The sequence below is a fragment of the Barbus barbus genome (genome assembly GCF_936440315.1).
Source record: "Barbus barbus genome assembly, chromosome: 16".
Lineage (NCBI taxonomy): Eukaryota > Metazoa > Chordata > Actinopteri > Cypriniformes > Cyprinidae > Barbus > Barbus barbus.
In genome coordinates, this window is record NC_136744.1 from 59,437 (window position 1) to 79,967 (window position 20,531).

Here is a 20,531-nt window from a genome sequence, read left to right on the forward strand (position 1 = left end):
TCACATGCTCTGAATCACCTTCAGATTTTTTTTCCCTTTTGCCCAAGCTGTGTTTGACTAGAGATGACTAGGATGCCCTGCATCATCCTCTGGCAAGTGTCACAGCAGGAGCAATCTCATCTTCTGACCTACCTTCATCTCCTGAAGCGCATCTGACAAAGTTGAAGAAGATGAAGGTGTTGTTGGGATTAAAAGGTCAGTCACTTTTGTCCAATTCGTTGCACCAGCTTTCCTCTTGTTTTCTTTGCATTGTCAACAAAGCTGTGGCTACACAAGTATGTCTTATTCAATAATGAAAAGGCCAGTCTACAGTCTACAAGAGTGGGCCTGTATTTCCATGCAGTTGCCAATGCAGGGGATAAAATGGGGCAAAAGTCTTTCTTACATTGTCGGCATGGCAAAGTCACCATGCTTCACCACATGGCACTCATCATTGAAGTCCAAGGTTGTCTGGGTAATGATATGTTTTTATGATATGTTTAATGATAAAATATGTTTTTGTCTAATTCTTGATGAGTTTGCCTGACAGCTGTGTTATTAGGTGTTATCCAGGCTGTTTTGGGCAAGTTGTGCTTGTGAATTTCTGCGTGTTCACCTACAGTAGTCAATTAGCCTGTAATTTGCAGTTGTATGTTAGAAAATGTTAGAAAAACAGCAGCAATACATAGTTCTGTAAAAATGACTTTTAAAAACTCGCACTGACATGGAAGAGAACCCGTCTATCAGCCAGCAAGTAGGTAAGACTTTCAGTTCCAGGCGCAGGCTGATCCAGTTCATTCTGTAAAGCCAGTCCGAGAACCATCTGGCCAATTATGAATGTCATTTGGGGTCAGTCAGTGTTTTCAGTCACTGTTTAAAGTTGTTTAGTGTGTAGTGTCTAAAGAATTCAAGACCAGCGGTTGCCAGTCGTCCACACAAAGTTTTGGGAGCTCATTTTAGCTCATTTTCAAGAGTCACTCTCAACTTATCTGTCCATAAAGCCTATTAAAAAATCAGTCTTCACGTATGTCACAACACTTCAGCATGTTGTTCTTATTAAGTGAAGGCCATTTTAAAGAATTTTTACCCCAGCAAAATTTCTGAGAACCTGACACATTGCACTTGTGGAGACTCCAGGAAGGTTGCAGTTATGGAAAATGATGGCGCTGGAGACTAAATGGTTCCTGATGGTTTCTCACCTAATTCTTCACATAAATTCTTAATTATTTTGCAGTTAACGTGTCTTTACTTCTCCACCTGTTTTTTTCTGACTGTGCTGACCCAATGAGCATTATTCTTGAGTTCAATCTCTTTTTTGGCTCATTTTGTCTGTAAAAGAAAACCTGCCTAATAATTCTGCACACCTGAAATAAGTAGTTTTTGACTTTCAGCCTTCATGGACAATTATATATCACTTACACATGATTAAATGCAAAATCAATAGTAGTTATTAAGATTCAGAGGTGGGTAGTAACGAGTTACATTTACTTGAGTACATTTACTCGAGTAACTAATACTTTTAGACAATATTTACAATATTTACGCTTGCAAAAATATAGGCTACATTTGTTTACATTTTGCAGAACAGAAGATCCGTCAATATGCATTTGTTTCATTATGTTCAGAGCAGTCATGTGAGGCGTTTTCAGAGGTTATAGGATAATACATAATTAATTTACTTTAAAATATAATTTAATTCAGTGATGCAAATCAGAATTTTCATCAGCTGTTACTCCAGTTTTCAGAGTCATATGATCCTTCAGAAATCATTATAATATATTGATTTATTATCAGTGTTGGAAACAGTTTTGCTGCTTAATATTTTTTGGAACTTGTGACATTATATTCAGTATTCTTTGATGAATAGAAAGCTAAAAAGAGCAGCACTGATAATAAATCAACATGATTTCTGAAGGATTATGTGACTCTGAAGACTGGAGTAAAGGCTGATGAAAATTCTGATTTGCATCACTGAAATAAATTACATTAAAAAAAAAAATATATATATATATATATTAGGGATGCACGATATTATCGGACTGATATCGAAATCGGCCGATAATGACTTTAAATGTAAATATCGGCATCGGCCTAACATGCAAAATTATGCTGATATGTCTTGCCGATAAGGGGAAGGGGTTAACTCGCATGTGCTCAGGGTGTGCTAGCGATTAGATCACGTCAGCAATGTGGCTCATTCTTGAAGCAAAGTTTTGTCTGAATGATGAATAGATTGACTGTTTTGGATCGCTGCATTTAAGGTGTGAAGGCATGTACAGAATGACGCGTTCGGTGTGGGATAGAGTAAACAGTTATAGCACAAGCAGGGGCAGCAGTGACAGCCTCCCCCAGGTCCTAATGCCCGTTCGGTAAGTAGTTTTAATAGTAGGGGCGCTGTTGGCCTACTTCTAATTAAATTAAAAGTAAAATAGCCTACACAAATAGCATTTAGACTGTGTTTCTGATTAAATAAAGCAGTAATTGATGTAATAAAATAAGTATGTTTTGATTTAATGGTCAGAAGCTATAGCTTACATGAAAAAAAAAATCACAAACATGACACTTGTAAATTAAATAATTTTATATATTGAATTTAATTTATTTATTTGATCAGGGACAATGCACAAAAAACATTAGTCTAAAAAAGAAGAGATGACGTGCCAGGTTATAGCAAAAAATGCTAATTTCCACCCGCAGTCCCTGGACAGGTTGATATTATACTTACACAAATTCATAAAATATATACAAAATAATACATGGAAAGCATTACTTCACTCACATCATAAAAATACTCTCCACTTCAGGAATCTATCACTCACTTACTCACAATTTATTAATATATACTGATTTATTCATTAATGTGTAACGTTTTATTTTTTAAACAAATCATGAGCTCTAAAAGATTTTCAGAATTTTTACAACTCTTTTGTTTTAGACCATCTACAAATGTTAAATCTTAAAATAAAATATTAGGGTTAACACTGCATCTTTCTGGGGGAAAAAATGCAGCGATTGCTATAGTTGATTTATATTTATTTTCAAAGCTTCAATGTACTGTTAAAAAACCTTTTATTATTTTTATTTAATTCTAATAAATAAGTTCTTGTTAAAAACTAACCAAAATTAATAATATTTTGCTTATAATTTCTGCACAGGAGAGACTTGGTGTTGTTTCCAAACAAAAGGAAATATATCGGTATCGGCATCGATATCGATATCGGCCAAAATGAGTTGAAAAATATCGGCATATCGAATATCGGCAGAATTCCAATATCGTGCATCCCTAATATATATATATATTGTTTTTTTTTTTTTGAACGGCAGTGTGTGTGTGTGTGTGTGTGTGTGTATACACATACACATTACATAAATGTAATCTATATATCTAAATAAAAATAGACTATATACAGTATATGATCCAAAGTAACTAGTAACTAACTACTTGAGTAGTTTTTTTATCCGATACTTTTTTAGTCTTACTCAAGTAACTATTCAGACTATTACTTTTATTTTTACTTGAGTAAATATTTCTAGAAGTACTTTTACTTTTGTACAGTTTTTGGGTACTCTACCCACCTCTGTTAAGATTGATGTGGTTTGGAATTGGTAAAATGTTCTTGGGAAAAAAATATGACCAGCATAACAACTAGCCTAATAATTCTGCACACACTGTATAATATATTTGAGGTAATATGAGTGGGTGGTGGCGCAGTGGATAAGACACATGCCTTTGGTGTGAGAGACCCGGGTCCTAATCCACTGTGAGACACCAATGTGTCCCTGAGCAAGACACTTAACCCCTAGTTGCTCCAGAGGTCGTGCGACCTCTGACATATATAGCAATTGTAAGTTGCTTTGGATAAAAGCTTCAGCTAAATGAATAAATGTAAATGTAAATATGATGAGGAAATACAGTGCCTTGAATAGGCTAGTCTGCATTTACTGTAGAATGATGAAATTAAAATTTAAATCTACAAATAACATTTTAAATGACTTTAGAATAAATGTTTCAGAATAAATAAAGCTGTATTTAATTTTCCTTCTAACTGCTACTCAGGTTTTGTATGAGGACAGGTTGTAGCTCTAGTACTGTATATCAATGTATGACTTAAGTGACACGGATGCATGATCATGTCTGTGTTTTGTATTCATATTAGTTGAGCAGATGTGCATTAGTGATGTCATGAATCTGGCCTACGAATCTGGCCTAATAAAGCCTTGCAAATGGATCCCCATGACTCACGTGTCGTTACAGAATACTCGACCACACAAGGATCTAGCGGCTCTTCCAACGCACATTGGTCAGGTATGGACGCAGCGATCTTGTTACTAGCGCTCAAGCAGGGTACACGATCACTCGAGCATTATATTGCGGAATATTTGGCTCTGGCTAATGACTCAGAATTACCAGACTGTATGTTAATAGACTTTTTCTGTGATGATTAACCAGCCTTTAAAATCAAAAGTGATTCATAAGGGCCCTCGTTCATCAAGGAGTCATTTTCTGGATTATGTTCTGTAGACTGTTGGTTCAACATTCACTGTGGCTGTCGCGGAGGAATGTGATATCGCACTCACTAGTGTGATAACAGCCGCGCTGGAGCACACTCACAAAATGGCGGCGACACCGGAGCCCGTTCACAAAATGGCAGCCACAACAACACCCCGTCATGTCATTGCTGCCAGTCATGAGTCCATTCAAGTCACGGTTGATGTTAAAGAGTCAAGTCAAGTCACAGCTGACGTTAAAGAGTCAAGTCAAGTCACAGCTGACATTAAAGAGCCAAGTCAAGTCACAGCTGATGTTAATGAGCCAAGTCAAGTCACAGCTGACGTTAAAGAGCCAAGTCAAGTCACAGCTGACGTTAAAGAGCCAAGTCAAGTCACAGCTGATGTTAATGAGCCAAGTTAAGTCACAGTTGATTGTCGTGAGTCAAGCCAAGCCACAGTTGATCAGTGGTACTTAATTATGAGCTCTCACACCGTCCTGTCAAAGCTACCGAAGCCGCTTACGAACCCCTGCCTTGCTCTGAACCAGCCATGGAGGCCAATTATGAGTTTTTGTTTTGTTCCAAACATGCTGAAGAAGTTGCTTTGAGTCTCTCAGCTTTATCGGTTACAGCCGAGGAGGCTATTAGTGAAAACTCTGTCTTGCCAGTTCCAATCAGTGACTCTAAATATGAACTATCTACTTGTTCTGTGTTCACGAATATGTCTGTTACACCATCCATCTCGCCACTCCGTGTCAGTGAGTCTAATGATAGGCTGTCACCTTGCTCAGTCTCCCCGAGTGTCAACTATTGAACTGTCTGTCTGACCAGCCACACGCAAAGAAACCAACCCCGAGCTTGCTGCCCTGTTTATCACAGCCCAAAAACTCTCATTTGAACCCGTAAACCTGCCTATCATAAACCCAGAAACTATAAATGCACTCCATGTCTACCCCGTTAACCCTGTCACTGCCATAGAGACTATCCATGGCCTGTTCTGTTCTCCCAAATGTGTATGATAATGTTCCTGTCTGTCCACTTTCCACCCATGACCCCATGTGTGAACTGCCAACTCAACCAGTGTTTGCCAATGATCCTAATGTTGTATCATCTGCCAGTGAATTCATAGTTAACTTGTTTAATGTAATGCTAGCTGCCAATTCTGTCTCAGTCAATGAGTCAGATTTTGGACTGTCTGCCCTCTCGGTTGCCACCAGGGAGGATGTTGATGGACTTCCTGTGATCCTTACCTTGGCCCTTGAGTCTGTACGTGCTCTCTTTGTTTCTTGTGTCTCAGTCTTTTCTAGGTCCCAGTCACTACCAGCGGTGCGGCTCCATCTGCTCCGCCATGGTGGTCTACTGCTCAGGTCTGGTGGTCTTCTGCTCCACCGTTTTGGTCTTATGCTCTGCTGTGGTGGTCTTCTGCTCTGGCCTGGTGTTCTTCTGCTCCACCTGCTCCTCTGTGGAGGTCTTCTGCCCTGTCTGCTCCGCTCTGGAGGTCTTCTGCTCCGTCTGCTTCGCACTGGTGGGTCCCTGCTCTGTCTGCGCCGCCGTGGAGGTCTTCTGCACTGTCTGATCTGCACTGGTGGGTTCTTGCCCTGTCTGCTCCACCCTGGTGGGCTCCAGTCCCGTCCGCTCCGCCCTGGTGGGCTCCAGTTCCGTCGGCTTCGCCCTGGCTTCCTGCCCTGCCGGCTCTGCCTCGGTCCCCGGCCACTCCACTTCCACGTGGACCTGGCCTTCCATCCCTCCCCCTGTTCCGCCTCCGCTCCACCACCATCCTGGATTGTATAGGAGTGTCTGGAAGCCGCTCCTTGGGGGGGTCTATGTCATGAATCTGGCCTATGAACTTCCGTTAACTCACCACCAGAGGTCCCTCGCTCACCACAGGGACTCTTGCACTACACTAACTGTTGCACGCCACCTCAGACTACAATTCCCATCATCCATTGCACTGACGACACACAAAGTTGATTGCACTGATCACACACCCTACATAAACCATGGATTTCCTCTTCCTCTCTGCCGAGTATTGTTTAGCGTATATCCTAGCGATAGCTACTCTATGGAGCCCACTCAGTTGTTAGTCTTTCCTTGCTAGTTTTCTCATGTTTAATACCTGCTCGTGTTTCTGGATTAACCCTTTGTCTTGCCGTTCAGACTTTGTTTGTACCTTGTTTGGATTATTGCTGTGTACCCGGATTATCTCTCTTTGCCTTGCCCCTGTTGGATATTGTTCGCCGATCTAAGACCCACGCTTGCCCTAGGACTACTCTTTGTCTTGCCATATACAGGTCCTTCTCAAAAAATTTGCATATTGTGATAAAGTTCATTATTTTCTAAAATAGACTTTCATATATTTTAGATTCATTACAACACAACTGAAGTAGTTCAAGCCTTTTATTGTTTTAATATTGATGATTTTGGCATACAGCTCATGAAAACCCAAAATTCCTATCTCAAAAAATTAGCATATCATGAAAAGGTTCTCTAAACGAGCTATTAACCTAATCATCTGAATCAACTAATTAACTCTAAACACCTGCAAAAGATTCCTGAGGCTTTTAAAAACTCCCAGCCTGGTTCATTACTCAAAACCGCAATCATGGGTAAGACTGCAGACCTGACTGCTGTCCAGAAGGCCATCATTGACACCCTCAAGCAAGAGGGTAAGACACAGAAAGAAATTTCTGAACGAATAGGCTGTTCCCAGAGTGCTGTATCAAGGCACCTCAGTGGGAAGTCTGTGGGAAGGAAAAAGTGTGGCAGAAAACGCAGCACAACGAGAAGAGGTGACCGGACCCTGAGGAAGATTGTGGAGAAGGACCGATTCCAGACCTTGGGGGACCTGCGGAAGCAGTGGACTGAGTCTGGAGTAGAAACATCCAGAGCCACCGTGTACAGGCGTGTGCAGGAAATGGGCTACAGGTGCCGCATTCCCCAGGTCAAGCCACTTTTGAACCAGAAACAGCGGCAGAAGCGCCTGACCTGGGCTACAGAGAAGCAGCACTGGACTGTTGCTCAGTGGTCCAAAGTACTTTTTTCGGATGAAAGCAAATTTTGCATGTCATTCGGAAATCAAGGTGCCAGAGTCTGGAGGAAGACTGGGGAGAGGGAAATGCCAAAATGCCTGAAGTCCAGTGTCAAGTACCCACAGTCAGTGATGGTCTGGGGTGCCATGTCAGCTGCTGGTGTTGGTCCACTGTGTTTTATCAAGGGCAGGGTCAATGCAGCTAGCTATCAGGAGATTTTGAAGCACTTGGCGCATGCTTCCATCTGCTGAAAAGCTTTATGGAGATGAAGATTTCATTTTTCAGCACGACCTGGCACCTACACACAGTGCCAAAACCACTGGTAAATGGTTTACTGACCATGGTATTACTGTGCTCAATTGGCCTGCCAACTCTCCTGACCTGAACCCCATAGAGAATCTGTGGGATATTGTGAAGAGAAAGTTGAGAGACGCAAGACCCAACACTCTGGATGAGCTTAAGGCCGCTATCGAAGCATCCTGGGCCTCCATAACACCTCAGCAGTGCCACAGGCTGATTGCCTCCATGCCACGCCGCATTGAAGCAGTCATTTCTGCAAAAGGATTCCCGACCAAGTATTGAGTGCATAAATGAACATAATGGCCATTCTTTTATTGGTCGGATGAAATATGCAAATGTTTTGAGATAGGAATTTTGGGTTTTCATGAGCTGTATGCCAAAATCATCAATATTAAAACAATAAAAGGCTTGAACTACTTCAGTTGTGTTGTAAGGAATCTAAAATATATGAAAGTCTAATGTTTATCAGTACATTACAGAAAATAATTAACTTTATCACAATATGCTAATTTTTTGAGAAGGACCTGTATATTCCTGTTTGCCAATGTTTGACCCATGCTTGTTTCCGACCACTCCCTTTAATAAAGCCTTGCAAATGGATCCCCATGAGTCGTTACAAGTGACCTGGCGTGAGAGATTCTTTCTACACAGTTTCACAGTATTTTTAAACTACAGTTGTTGTAATCTGCAACGGTATTTAGGGATTGGGGCTAATGTGAATGATTTTATGTTATATTGACAATGGAAACGTTCGTGACAGTGACTGAGATGTGGTAGTTTTACTTTTTGTGTCTTTCCCTGTATTCTATGGTTTATTTTTCAATAGGATCAAAGGGTGAAATGACCTGAATATTGAGTCCAACTCCGTCCGTTAGTCACTAGTGCCCAAAAATAAAATTCTGCCTATGCCACTGGTTCTATCAAACATCTGCAGCTAAACCAGAATGTGGCCGCAAGATTAGTCATTAACGAGCCGAAAAAAGCACGTCACACCTTTGTTCATCAATTTGCACTGGCTACCAATACCTGCTCGCATAAAATTCAAGGCATTGATGTCTGCCTAAAAAACAGCCACTGGCTCTGCACCCCTTTACCTAAATGTATTAGTTCAGATCAGGGGTGTCAAACTCAGTTCCTGGAGGGCCACAGCCCTGCAGAGTTTAGTTCCAACACACAAACCATGTAGTTTTCAAATAAGTCTGAAAGACCTGATTAGTTGGATCAGGTGTGTTTAATTAGGGTTGAAGTCAAGTCAAGTCACCTTTATTTATATAGCGCTTTTAACAATACAGATTGTGTCAATTGGAGGACAGAGTGTCAGTAATGTATAAAAATAATATTAAACACTCAATTTTCAGTTAAGGCATTTCATGATTGAGTTCAGAGATGTCATTGTGTAGATCAGTTTAGTTTAAATAGTATCTGCGAAATAAAATTGATGATAATCAATGAAGCTGATGTGGGGCCAATTGTGTGGGAAAACCACAACCCAAACAGCAGTAAAAAAATATATATATTTTTAACATTTAAAATACCAGGTACAGACACATTGCTGTAGATGAACAACACAACTGTTGAGGTGAAAGTGAACAAAAACACATTCAGAAAGAAAAGTAGTAATAAAGAGATGACTAACCTAACCCACCTGAGCTCGGCTCGCACGGGTCTATGTCCTCATCGTCACTGGGGCACTCGGCAGATGCCACCAACAAGTCATCAGTAGGCTGGAAAACAGATGGTATGGGAAAGAGTGGATGAATTCAAGAAGAACTGCACACAGAATGAAAAACATACAATAAAAAAATGAGAAATGGGAAACTGAGCTTAATTGATTGGTTATACAAAGCATTAGATCAAGACTCTTCATCTGTGAAAAGTGTAACAATAAACAAACAAATTATCGGACGTGAGTCCCGCAGCAGCAGCAGAGAGTGACTTCAGCGCGGCTGAATAGTTCTGCATTCAAATGCACGCAATAGGCTAAAGCTTGCTGCAAAACCCCAGCAAACATAACCATGAATGTGTCTGCGGTAAATAGTAAGGAGATATTTGAATTTACTAATAAACTAATGTTTTCTGAGTCCGTGTCAAGGATGAAGTTGCTGATCCCGACTCGCCGTCTCCTCATTAGACGCGCCTTTAGAAAGAAATGCATCTTTATTGATTATGATTATAATAAAAGAGTTTTTGTTTTCGATTTTTTTATTTCATTAAGTGATAATTTAAAGCTTTCTATAGATATATTTATCATGTCTGTGAGGCATGTATTCGCTCAGCTTCGGTTAATTTTTGTGAAGCGCTCCTAAGCGCTGCCAAGACGGCAGAAAGCACATCATGTTTGTTTTCTTTGTTTTATAAAAGAACTACCTTTTGTTGGTATTGTGAGTGCACACAAATACAAGTAGACCCTTTACAGGTCCGAATGATGTATTACTCTTACCTTTATCAAAAAATAAATAAATAAATGACGGCGTAGGCTATTTTAATTTGTTTCCACTGAAAACAATGCAAGTGTTTGCGCTGGTGCCTCCATGTCCTGCAGAGCGCGCTTTAGCTTCCACTCTCAGCACAAACTTAGATATAGGCTAGCGCACATTATTATTATAGCGCAGGTTTAACGTTTAAACATTGTTATATGCTTGAACTGTTTTAGTATATCTATAGATTTTATTTTAGGCAAGTCGTGATGATTTGATAAGGCTAAATTGATCAAACATAGGCTATGATCAGCTCATGCAGCTGGCCGCTTGGTCGTTACTTTAAAAAACAAAAAAAACTTATAGGCTATTTATCAAGCAAAAATGCTCCAAAGGTTTTTCTAAATTAACGTAATAAAAAAACTAAACGAAAATTGCCATTACACACAAAACTGAACTATTTTAATAGCCGAAACGGTAGTATAAACTGTTTTAGGAGAAGGGGGAAAAAGACGGGCTCGGGTAGGACTCGGGCCGGTAATTCGTGAAGTGAAGTGAAGTGACATACTGCCAAGTATGGTGACCCATACTCGGAATTCGTGCTCTGCATTTAACCCATCCAACGTGCACACACACAGCAGTGAACACACACACCCGGAGCAGTGGGCAGCATTTATCCTGCGGCGTCCGGGGAGCAGTTGTGGGTTCGGTGTCTTGCTCAAGGGCACCTCAGTCGTGGTATTGAGGGTGGAGAGAGCACTGGACATTCACTCCCCCCACCTACAATCCCTGCCGGCCCGAGACTCGAACCCACAACCTTTGGATTACGAGTCCGACTCTCTAACCATTAGGCCACGACTTCCCCTGACTTAATTCTGATAAGCTGTCGGACGTGAGCCGGGCTACGATCCCATAGACCCCCCCCGTAACAAAAAAAAGGTGGGCTCCCTCAAAGTCCACGGTATAGTTTGAACACTGCACATAATCATCATTTGGTTACTATGATCCACTTGCTATAGCAAGCTACTTTGAAATTGAAAAGTTTATGAAAAAATAAATGGTGCGATATCACAAATGTAAACATTATAAACAAAATTAACAATTCGCCTAACTCTCACATGCTCTTTAAAACATTTTCCTCCCTCCTTTGTCCTCCTTCTCCACCTCCTTCATCAACTCTAACAGCTGACGTCTTTGCCACGTTCTTCATTAATAAAATTAAAACCATCCGTGCACTGTTTCCACACCAAAATCTGTCAAGCACATCTAACCAGCAAACATACACTGGCTTACATCCTTCTCTTCACTCTCTGAGGCAGAAGTCTCCAAACTCATCCTTTCCAATCACCTTACTACTTGTCCACTTGATCCTATTCCATCTCATCTCCTTCAGGCCATTTCTCCTGCAGTTGTACTTGCACTCACTCACATCGTTAACACATCCCTTCACACTGGTGTTTTTCCCTCAGCATTTAGACAGGCTCATATAACCCCACTACTTAAGAAAGCCACCCTTAACCTATCTCTTTTAGAGAACAACAGACCGGTTTCTCTTCTTCCATTCATTGCTATAACACTTGAACGAGCTGTGTTCAACCAAGTCTCTGCCTTTCTAACATAGAACAACCTCCTCTACAGAAACCAGTCTCGTTTCAGAAGTGGACATTCAACAAAGACTGCCTTGCTCTCAGTTGTTGAAGCCCTAAGACTGGCAAGAGCGTATTCCAAATCTTCAATACTTATCTTGCTGGATCTGTCCGCTGCTTTTGATATGGTTAACCACCAGATCCTCCTGTCAACCCTATTGAGAAAGGGCATCTCAGGAACCGCACTGCAGTGGTTTGAGTCTTACCTCTCAGATAGGTCCTTCAAGGTATCTTGGAGAGGTGAGGTATCCAAGTCGCAACATCTAACTACTGGGGTGCCTCAGGGCTCAGTTCTTGGACCAAAACCCTTCTCTTGACTACATGGCATCACAAGGTTCTGTCATTCAGAAACATGGTTTTTCATGTCACTGCTATACTGCTGACACTCAACTCTACCTCTCATTCCATCCTGATGATCCGACGATAGCTGCTCGCATCTCAGCTTGTCTAACTGACATTTCTTGCTGGATGAAGGACCATCACCTTCAACTCAACCTTGCCAAGACAGAACTGCTTGCGGTTCTATCAAACCCATCATTTCATCACAATTTCACTGTAACAAAGTTCGTAGGTCGGGAAGAAGGAGGCGGGAACCGGCAAACATTCAACGATTTAATAACAAAATAAACAAACGTAAAAGTACAGCGGCAGCCCCTCACGGACGACTGCCGCACACAAAACATAAAATAATATCCAGGCCTGGTCCTCTCTCGTCTTCCACTGTCGTCACTCCTCCTTTTATCCTTCCGGAGCTCCTCCGTGGGACTCGAGACCGGTGAGTGTCGCAGGTGTCGCTCATTATCATTAACTCCACCGGCCTCGCTCCGTTCCCACGGCTCTCGGCCCCGCCCCACTCACCACATTCACATTTCAGTTCACATCAATTATAACTCCTTCAAAAACAGTCAGAAACCTTGGAGTTATGACTGATGATCAGCTGACTTTATGAGACCACATTGCTAAAACTGCCCGGTCCTGCAGCTTTGCTTAATTCAACATCAAGAAGATCAGGCCCTTTCTTTCGGAACATGCTTCGCAACTCCTTGTTAAAGCTCTTGTTCTGTCTAGGCTGGACTATTGCAGTGCTCTCTTGGCAGGACTTCCAGCCAGTTCTATCAAACCTTTGCAATTAATCCAGAACGTGGCAGCAAGATTAATTTTTAATGAGCCAAAAAGAATGCACATCACACCTCTGTTTATCAGTTTGCACTGGCTACCAATAGCTGCTCGCATTAAATTCAAAGCATTAATATTTGGCTACAAAACCAGCACTGGCTCTGCACCCCTTTACCTAAATTAATTAGTTCAGAATTATAAGCCTCTAGAAGCTTGCATTCTGCAAGTGAACTTCGCTTTATTGTGCCATCCCAAAGATCCTTTTAAATTAAATGTTCCCTCCTGGTGGATTGACCTGCCCAACTCAATCCGAGCAGCTGAGTCCCTAGCCATCTTCAAGAATTAACTAAAAACACATCTCTTCCATATTTATTTGACCCTCTAACTCCAGCACTCTCTATTCTAATTTTATTCTTAAAAAACAAAAAACAAAAAAAACTAATGTTTGTTTTCTTTTTATTTATTATGCAATTAACAAAAGCAAAAAAGGCCTCTAAATCTAGCTTGCTCTATTCTATGTTTTCTTTTTATTTATTATATAATGAAAAAACAACCTTGCTACATGTACTGTGTTAAGCTAATTGAGACTTGTTATAGCCCTTGCATATCATTGCTCTTTTGTTGATTTGTATTGCTTCCATTGTCCTCATTTGTAAGTCGCTTTGGATAAAAGCGTCTGCTAAATGACTAAATGTAAATTTAATGTTAAATGTAAAGGGCGATGTATATCATATTGGTCACATCAAAAGCTAAATCCACTGTCCACTCTCCAAATCCACTTACTCTCCACGCCCCTCTTCCTGTTATCAGTCTGTTTTTTTCCTTCTTCTAGTCATTTTGTTTGTTCTATTAGTGTAAACAGTCTCGATAATTAAATGTAAGACTTTGTGCATTGTCTATAGGTTATTGGCTCTTTGACTATGATCCAACTGGCTTTTATTACTTATTCTTATAGCTTAAATCAGTCCTGTTGCAATTGTGTGCCAGGGTAGTTTATTCTACTTTTACCCAGGTTACATTCGATGCACCAGGACCACAATATCAGTAATTATGCAAAAACGTATTTACAGGTAATTGTACTGGTACTGGCATTAACACTAAAAACATCATGAATATTGATAGGGTTTCACTGCAAAAAAACAAAACAAAAAAGACTGCAAATATTGCCACAATTTTGGAGAAACTCTGCAGCATATGCACATTCAGTAGTTTTGGGCCATACAAATCAGAAAAAAGTCCAGCGAAATACCGATGGGACAGGTTGAACAAAGAAATGGAAAGGAAAGGGTGGAGGACAACTAAAGGAACGAGTGGAGTTTTCTGACCTGCTGGGGTTCGCTTGCTGTGCTCGGTTTGATCTTGTGGTTGGAGGTGGTTGTGGTAGTGATCTCCATAACTGAGGTAGAGGTTTCAGAGTGAGAAACCGTAGTGCTGGATTGTGGTGATATGGAGGACGACTGCACCTCCCCAACCAACCTCACGCTGCCTTCGATGCGGATGTTGGGGTCTCCTTCCACGGCCATGTTAAAAACCTTCAAGCCGTTGTAATAGAAACCGGACATTTGGCCCTGGAAGGCACGGCTGTGGTCTCTTTCCCAGCCCCCGATCTGGATGGTCATCTGGCTGTTGAAGATTGTGAGCTGACGACCTGCAGGAGAACAAAGTTACTGCAATACAAAAAAAAAAACAGTGCAGACTGAAGAGAAACATACATGAGGGAGAGTGATGGAAATAATCACGCCTGAGGAAAAGACGGATTATTCAGGTACTGGGAATGTAGATGCCTGATGATTGATCATGGCTGTAATGAAGGGATGCTTATGAAACACAAATAATGAAAATAATAAGAGATAAAACAGTAGTAATAGGTTTAAGCTGTGGAACTTTGCTAAAAGGCCTCTTTAACACAACCAATTATCAACAACTAGTATAATTCCTAGTGATGTTTTGCAAAACTAAGCATTACTGAGCATTACTGAGTAAAAGAGGGAGAAGAGATTTTTTTCCTGTTGTCATGGAGTTGAAAACATATTCATGGCAGATGTCTACAGCTAACAGTCTGAAGGCAGCTTAATAACTTTATACACTTAAAAAATTCATCTGATATTAATGTTGTGTAGGTGTGCAGTATAATGATCAGAGTATGTACTATAAATGAACAATAACAACCATGTCTGCCTTTTAGCAAGATGAGTTGGATTGGATGCAAATGTAAACAGGGTGGTCATGAAACAAAGGAAAACTGAAAAATAATTCCATTAAAATCAACAAGAAAAACAGTTGTGCATTTCATTTAAAAGATGAAATGATTATACATGCACTTCAATGTATTTATTTATTTTTTTGCCAGTGGATTTTCTGTCATTTTCTTAGCTACACGTAAATTTTTCTTAAAGGGACTCAAATGGTAATTAATATTTTTAAACATTATTTAAATATGATCTATTATTATATTGGTAATTATTACTATGATTATTAAATATGATCTAGTTTTTATGGCTGTCTTTGACAAAAAGGTACACAAATGTACACATTTACACATGCTACAATTTGTCAATTCATTATATTAACACAATTATCATTTTAATTTGGGCATTTTGATTTTTTAATTTAAAAGTTTAAATTACATTAAAAAAACTTTTTAACAAGCTTATTCAAACTTACATCTACAGTCCCTTTAACCAAAATTTATGGCATAAATTAGTTAATACAGATCAGTACATTACTAAATAAGTTATCAGTTATTACTAGCTACATTTATCTATTTAAAAATCCTTTAATTTAACTAAATGTTTAAATTATTGCTTTATTTCACATTTAAAAATATACTACTTAAAACGTATTCATTAAGTTTTATCAGTGTTTTTACCTTTGTCGAGTAGCCAATCGTCAACTACTCGACCGAGTCGATATGGAATTCGCTGTCTAGCGATCGCCAGCCGTTCACTATCAATGTTTCCTTTAAAGTTTAAAGAGACATTTCATTGGTTACAATCCAAAATCAATGGGGAACTTTAAAACTTATTATTCGAGCTGTTAAAATAATAAAAAATAAATAATAATTCAATCTGATTTTAGATATATTACACTCAATTTCAGTTTATATACTGTGTATTTTCAGTTTAGTGAATTTTGTTTGTTTATAAACCCAATGCAGAATTTATACAAACCTAAGCAGTATTATATAATTGCAATTTACACCAATCATCCTTTTGCAAAAGTTTACATTACCTTAATTCCTCATTTAGTATACTGCTTTTTTGATCATCAATTATTTTTTGCACCTTTTGTAATAGTTGAGTGCCTCAAACATAAGTCTGAAAATCTGGATACCAACATCATGCAGTAACTGTTGGAAGAATTCAAATATGCAGACGATGTTGAAAATCCAAAGAATGAGCAGTTCCATAAGAACAGTAGGCAGCGTCACTACTCAGAGACTGCCACAAAGCATTTAAAGAGTCACTGATCACTGAGCAAGATATACAGTATGTCAAAAACCAAGGGGATGTAAACTGAGCAGGATAATGTGTGCAATTTATTTTATTTTATTAATGCTATTTTTATGATATATTTTTATTGTTAAAATGGTAAACAATTATTGTACACTTACACACATTCTGTGCACATTTTACCTATATGATATAACCTAAAGATAAATTACCAGCATGTGAAAATAGGCTTTGTGAAACTAAGGACTACCAGTGAGTGTAAGGGAACTGTTGTGTGTCTGTCATATGTTCCTGCCTCTTGTGCCCATATTTGGTTTGTTTCCTGTTCTCGTTTCATGTAATAAGTAGTTTATTCGAATCCAGCCGTGTCTGTTAATTTACCTGTGTATTTATAGTCCTGTCTGTGTTGTGCCATTTTGTCTGGTCTACTCGTTACTTCCTGGTGTTTGATGTCTGTGTCTGCCTTGCCTTGCCTTGCCTTGCCTTGTCTTGCCCTGACCTTGATGTCTTTAAGTAAAGTATTATTTGAGTTTACATCCTCGTGTGCGTGTTCCTTGTTCCTCCCTCGTGTGTACACCGTGACAGTGAGCACAATCAAATGTTGTACTCCAGAATAAAGCTGACTATGTAATTTGTTTCCATCTTCTCTCTTTCACTTTCATTGTTCATTCAATTTTACTTTACTTTTTTTATTTCTATCTTAACAAATTAACATATTTGGAAGTCGTGGCCTAATGGTTAGAGAGTCGGACTCGTAATCCAAAGGTTGTGGATTCGAGTCTCGGGCCGGCAGGGATTGTAGGTGGGGGGAGTGAATGTCCAGCGCTCTCTCCACCCTCAATACCACGACTGAGGTGCCCTTGAGCAAGACACCGAACCCCCAACTGCTCCCCGGACGCCACAGCATAAATGCTGCCCACTGCTCCGGGTGTATGTTCACTGTGTGTGTGTGTTCACTGCTGTGTGTGTGTGTGTGTGTGTGTGTGTTCACTGCTGTGTGTGTGTGTTCACTGCTGTGTGTGTGTGTGTGTGTGTGTGTGTTCACTGCTGTGTGTGTGCACGTTGGATGGGTTAAATGCAGAGCACGAATTCCGAGTATGGGTCACCATACTTGGCTGAATGTCACTTCACTTCATTATACATTATACTTCATTTGAGTATATATTCACTTCATATTACTGTTATAATTTTTCTCTGCTGGGCCTTCCTGACAATGGAGTCAATGTGAATATCCCACTTCAGGTCCTGAGAGATGGTGGTGCCCAGGAATCTGAATGACTCCACTGCAGTCACAGTGCTGTTCATGATGGTGAGTGGGGGGAGAGCAGGGGGGTTTCTCCTGAAGTCCACAATCATCTCCACAGTTTTGAGCGTGTTAAGCTCCAGGTTGTTGAGACTGCACCAGACAGCCAGCTCCTTAACCTCCTGTCTGTAAGCAGACTCGTCACCGTCCTGGATGAGGCCGATCAGTGTGGTGTCGTCTGCGAACTTCAGGAGCTTGACAGAGGGGTCTTTAGATGTGCAGTCGTTGGTGTAGAGGGAGAAGAGCAGTGGGGAGAGAACACAGCCCTGAGGAGCTCCAGTGCTGATGGTTCTAGTAATAGGCATGCTGATAAGCAACTAGTTAAAATAAATTAGGGTCCATATTACACAATAACAGATTTTGAATTAAACATATGCTTTGTATCATAGTATGAGATTTAGCTTTATTAAGTAATCATTTATTAGAATAGTGCCAATTTTACAGAACATTAAAATCAGACTGAAGTATATTTTGAATTTGAGTCAAATAAGGCCTAGAAGTATAAATGACAGTATTGTCAGCATAAAGATGAACAAAAGAGTGTGAAAGTATTTGTTACATCCCGATAGTTGTGCCTGTGTGTTTTCTCCTTTTCCTCTTCCTCGCTCGGTCACTTTCTTAGGTTCAACCCCTCGGGACTGATATTGGTTCAGAAAGTGGTCTGTCATTGTCAACATGTATGATGTCACTGGTTTTCTTTTATTCTTTTCTTTTCTTTGGCACCACTTGCGTCTTTTTCCTCTGTGGGTTTATTATTTTGTTTTGATTTCTTATGAAAATATGACATTATATATATTATGGGCTTCAGACAACTGTCATGTGGGGGGTGTTCACATAGCATCAGCTATGACACTGCGTCTCATTTTCTTATCCAAGGCTTTTTAAACTTGGCTACCTTGGTATCCATGAGGCTTACTTAGAAATGTTAGGAACATGTTAGAAATAATACCAATAACATACTTAAGTTATCTCATTAAAAATTAATTAACCAGTTTATGCCTAAAACTAAAAAACACCTTTTTGTAAATTAAACAACCTAAGCTTAAGAGTAATGACAAAGTAACAGAGTGTCTATTTAGACTGAACGTTCTCAGAACTAAAATGGACAAAAGTTGTCACTGGGACCATCTTGCTGGCAGAGGCTATTTACACAAACTAAGAAATCCATCTGGTACCAGCTGCAGGGTGTACTTGCCAACTCAAGTTTGAATCTGTCTTTTTACAATCCCATTTGTCTATTTACTCTTAGTGCAAATAGCACCCAACTTCTATTTGCAATTAATGCAGAGAAAATAGTTATTTTATTTATAAATAGCATGTATTATGTCATGAATCTGGTCTATGAACTTCTGTTAACTCACCACCAGAGGTCACTCGCTCACCACATGGGTTCTTGCACCACACTAACTGTTGAACGCCACCTCAGACTACAATTCCCATCATCCATTGCACTGACGACACACAGCTGATTACACTGATCACACACCCTACATAAACCATGGACTTCCTCTTCCTCTCTGCCAAGTATTGTATTGCGTTTATCACTCCCCTAGTGTTAGCTGCCTTACCAAGCCATTCTGTGTTTGTCTGGTTAGTTCCAGTATTGTTCTGCATTTATTCTGCGTTTCCTGGATTTACCCCTTTGCCTTGCCGTTTTGACTCTGTTTGCTCCTCTCTTGAACTACAGCTCGTATACCTGGATTATCTCTCTGCCTTGCCCTGTCGGATATCGTTCGCCGATCGTCAACTCTCGCTAGCCCTAGGATTGCTCTGTGTCTTGTCTGTACAATATCTGTTTGCCGTTGTTTGACCCTGCCTGTTTATTGACTATGTTTATGAATAAAAGCTTACATTTGGATCCGCACGTCTCTCGTCTCGTTCACCCCGTTACAGAATCAGTATTTGTTTTATTTACTTTTAACACTTTTTGCACTTACTGCAAATAAATTCTAGCACCAATTGAAAGTTTGAAAGTGAATCAATTCAAAATAGAACTATTTGGAGAGGCTTTCTATTTTGTAGCATAGGTCTAGCTAGATCAACAGTTCCAGAAAATTGGAAAAATTCCAACCCATTCTGCTTCTTTATTTTCAGTGAACACTGAACAACTGATACACTGCCAAGGACAGGGCCATTTACTAGTGCATTGTGTCCACACAGAGCAGGACAGGATCAAAATAATTAAAGCTTTGACAGATCTTGGGCAGCACTTCCTCTACAGATGGAAATGGAAAATATTGCAGAAGATTTTCATTATCTCTTCATGCCTGGAAGGCCAGACTTTCATCAATATTTTCTTCTTGCCAGCAACAATCAGCAGACACTTATATGTATAGATCTTCCACTGTTACACTGTCACCGTTTATCAACCTATGTATCTTTGTAAGGTGAAACTTGGTGGACTTGTTGAAACTGAGAGATAAAACTTGATTGAAAATGTCTTGCTATAGAAACACCCTTGATGTGACACAAAAATCCTGCTGACACAATACCATTAAAAACTAACAAATAAACAAAAACTTCCTCTCATAATATGGGTGTTGCCTGACTAGTTAAAGGACTAAACTGAAAGCACACTTCCCTCGTCTGTTCCACTCCAGCTCACAGACTGTTCTGTTCTGTTCTGGAGTTAGAAGAACAGAGCATGTACAAGTGATTTGAGTGCTTGATTCAAAAGACTTGCACGCTTAACTGTGTGTGAGACAAAGGGGAACATTTCCAATTAAGTTTACCTGAGTCTTTATCACATCTTGCCATTAACTTATGAACAAGTTAATTACAGGTGAAAACTATAAGTGC

General features: G+C 39.9%; 1 protein-coding gene across 3 annotated transcripts in view; it reads right to left on the bottom strand.

Moving 5' to 3' along the window:
• Positions 1-20,531, bottom strand: part of LOC306882097 (neurexin-1a-like) — a gene marked incomplete at its 5' end in the record, with an annotated part of 208,431 nt that overhangs the window by 4,531 nt on the left and 183,369 nt on the right. For 2 of the 3 annotated variants that reach the window (XM_079436563.1, XM_079436565.1), the window contains 3 exons: positions 9,435-9,522; positions 14,318-14,625; positions 15,847-15,936. In XM_079436563.1, coding sequence (XP_079292689.1) covers positions 9,435-9,522; positions 14,318-14,625; positions 15,847-15,936 — 486 coding nt within the window. Of the gene's footprint in view, positions 1-9,434; positions 9,523-14,302; positions 14,626-15,846; positions 15,937-20,531 lie in introns of all 3 variants that reach the window. The other variant, XM_079436564.1, reaches the window with a different exon arrangement.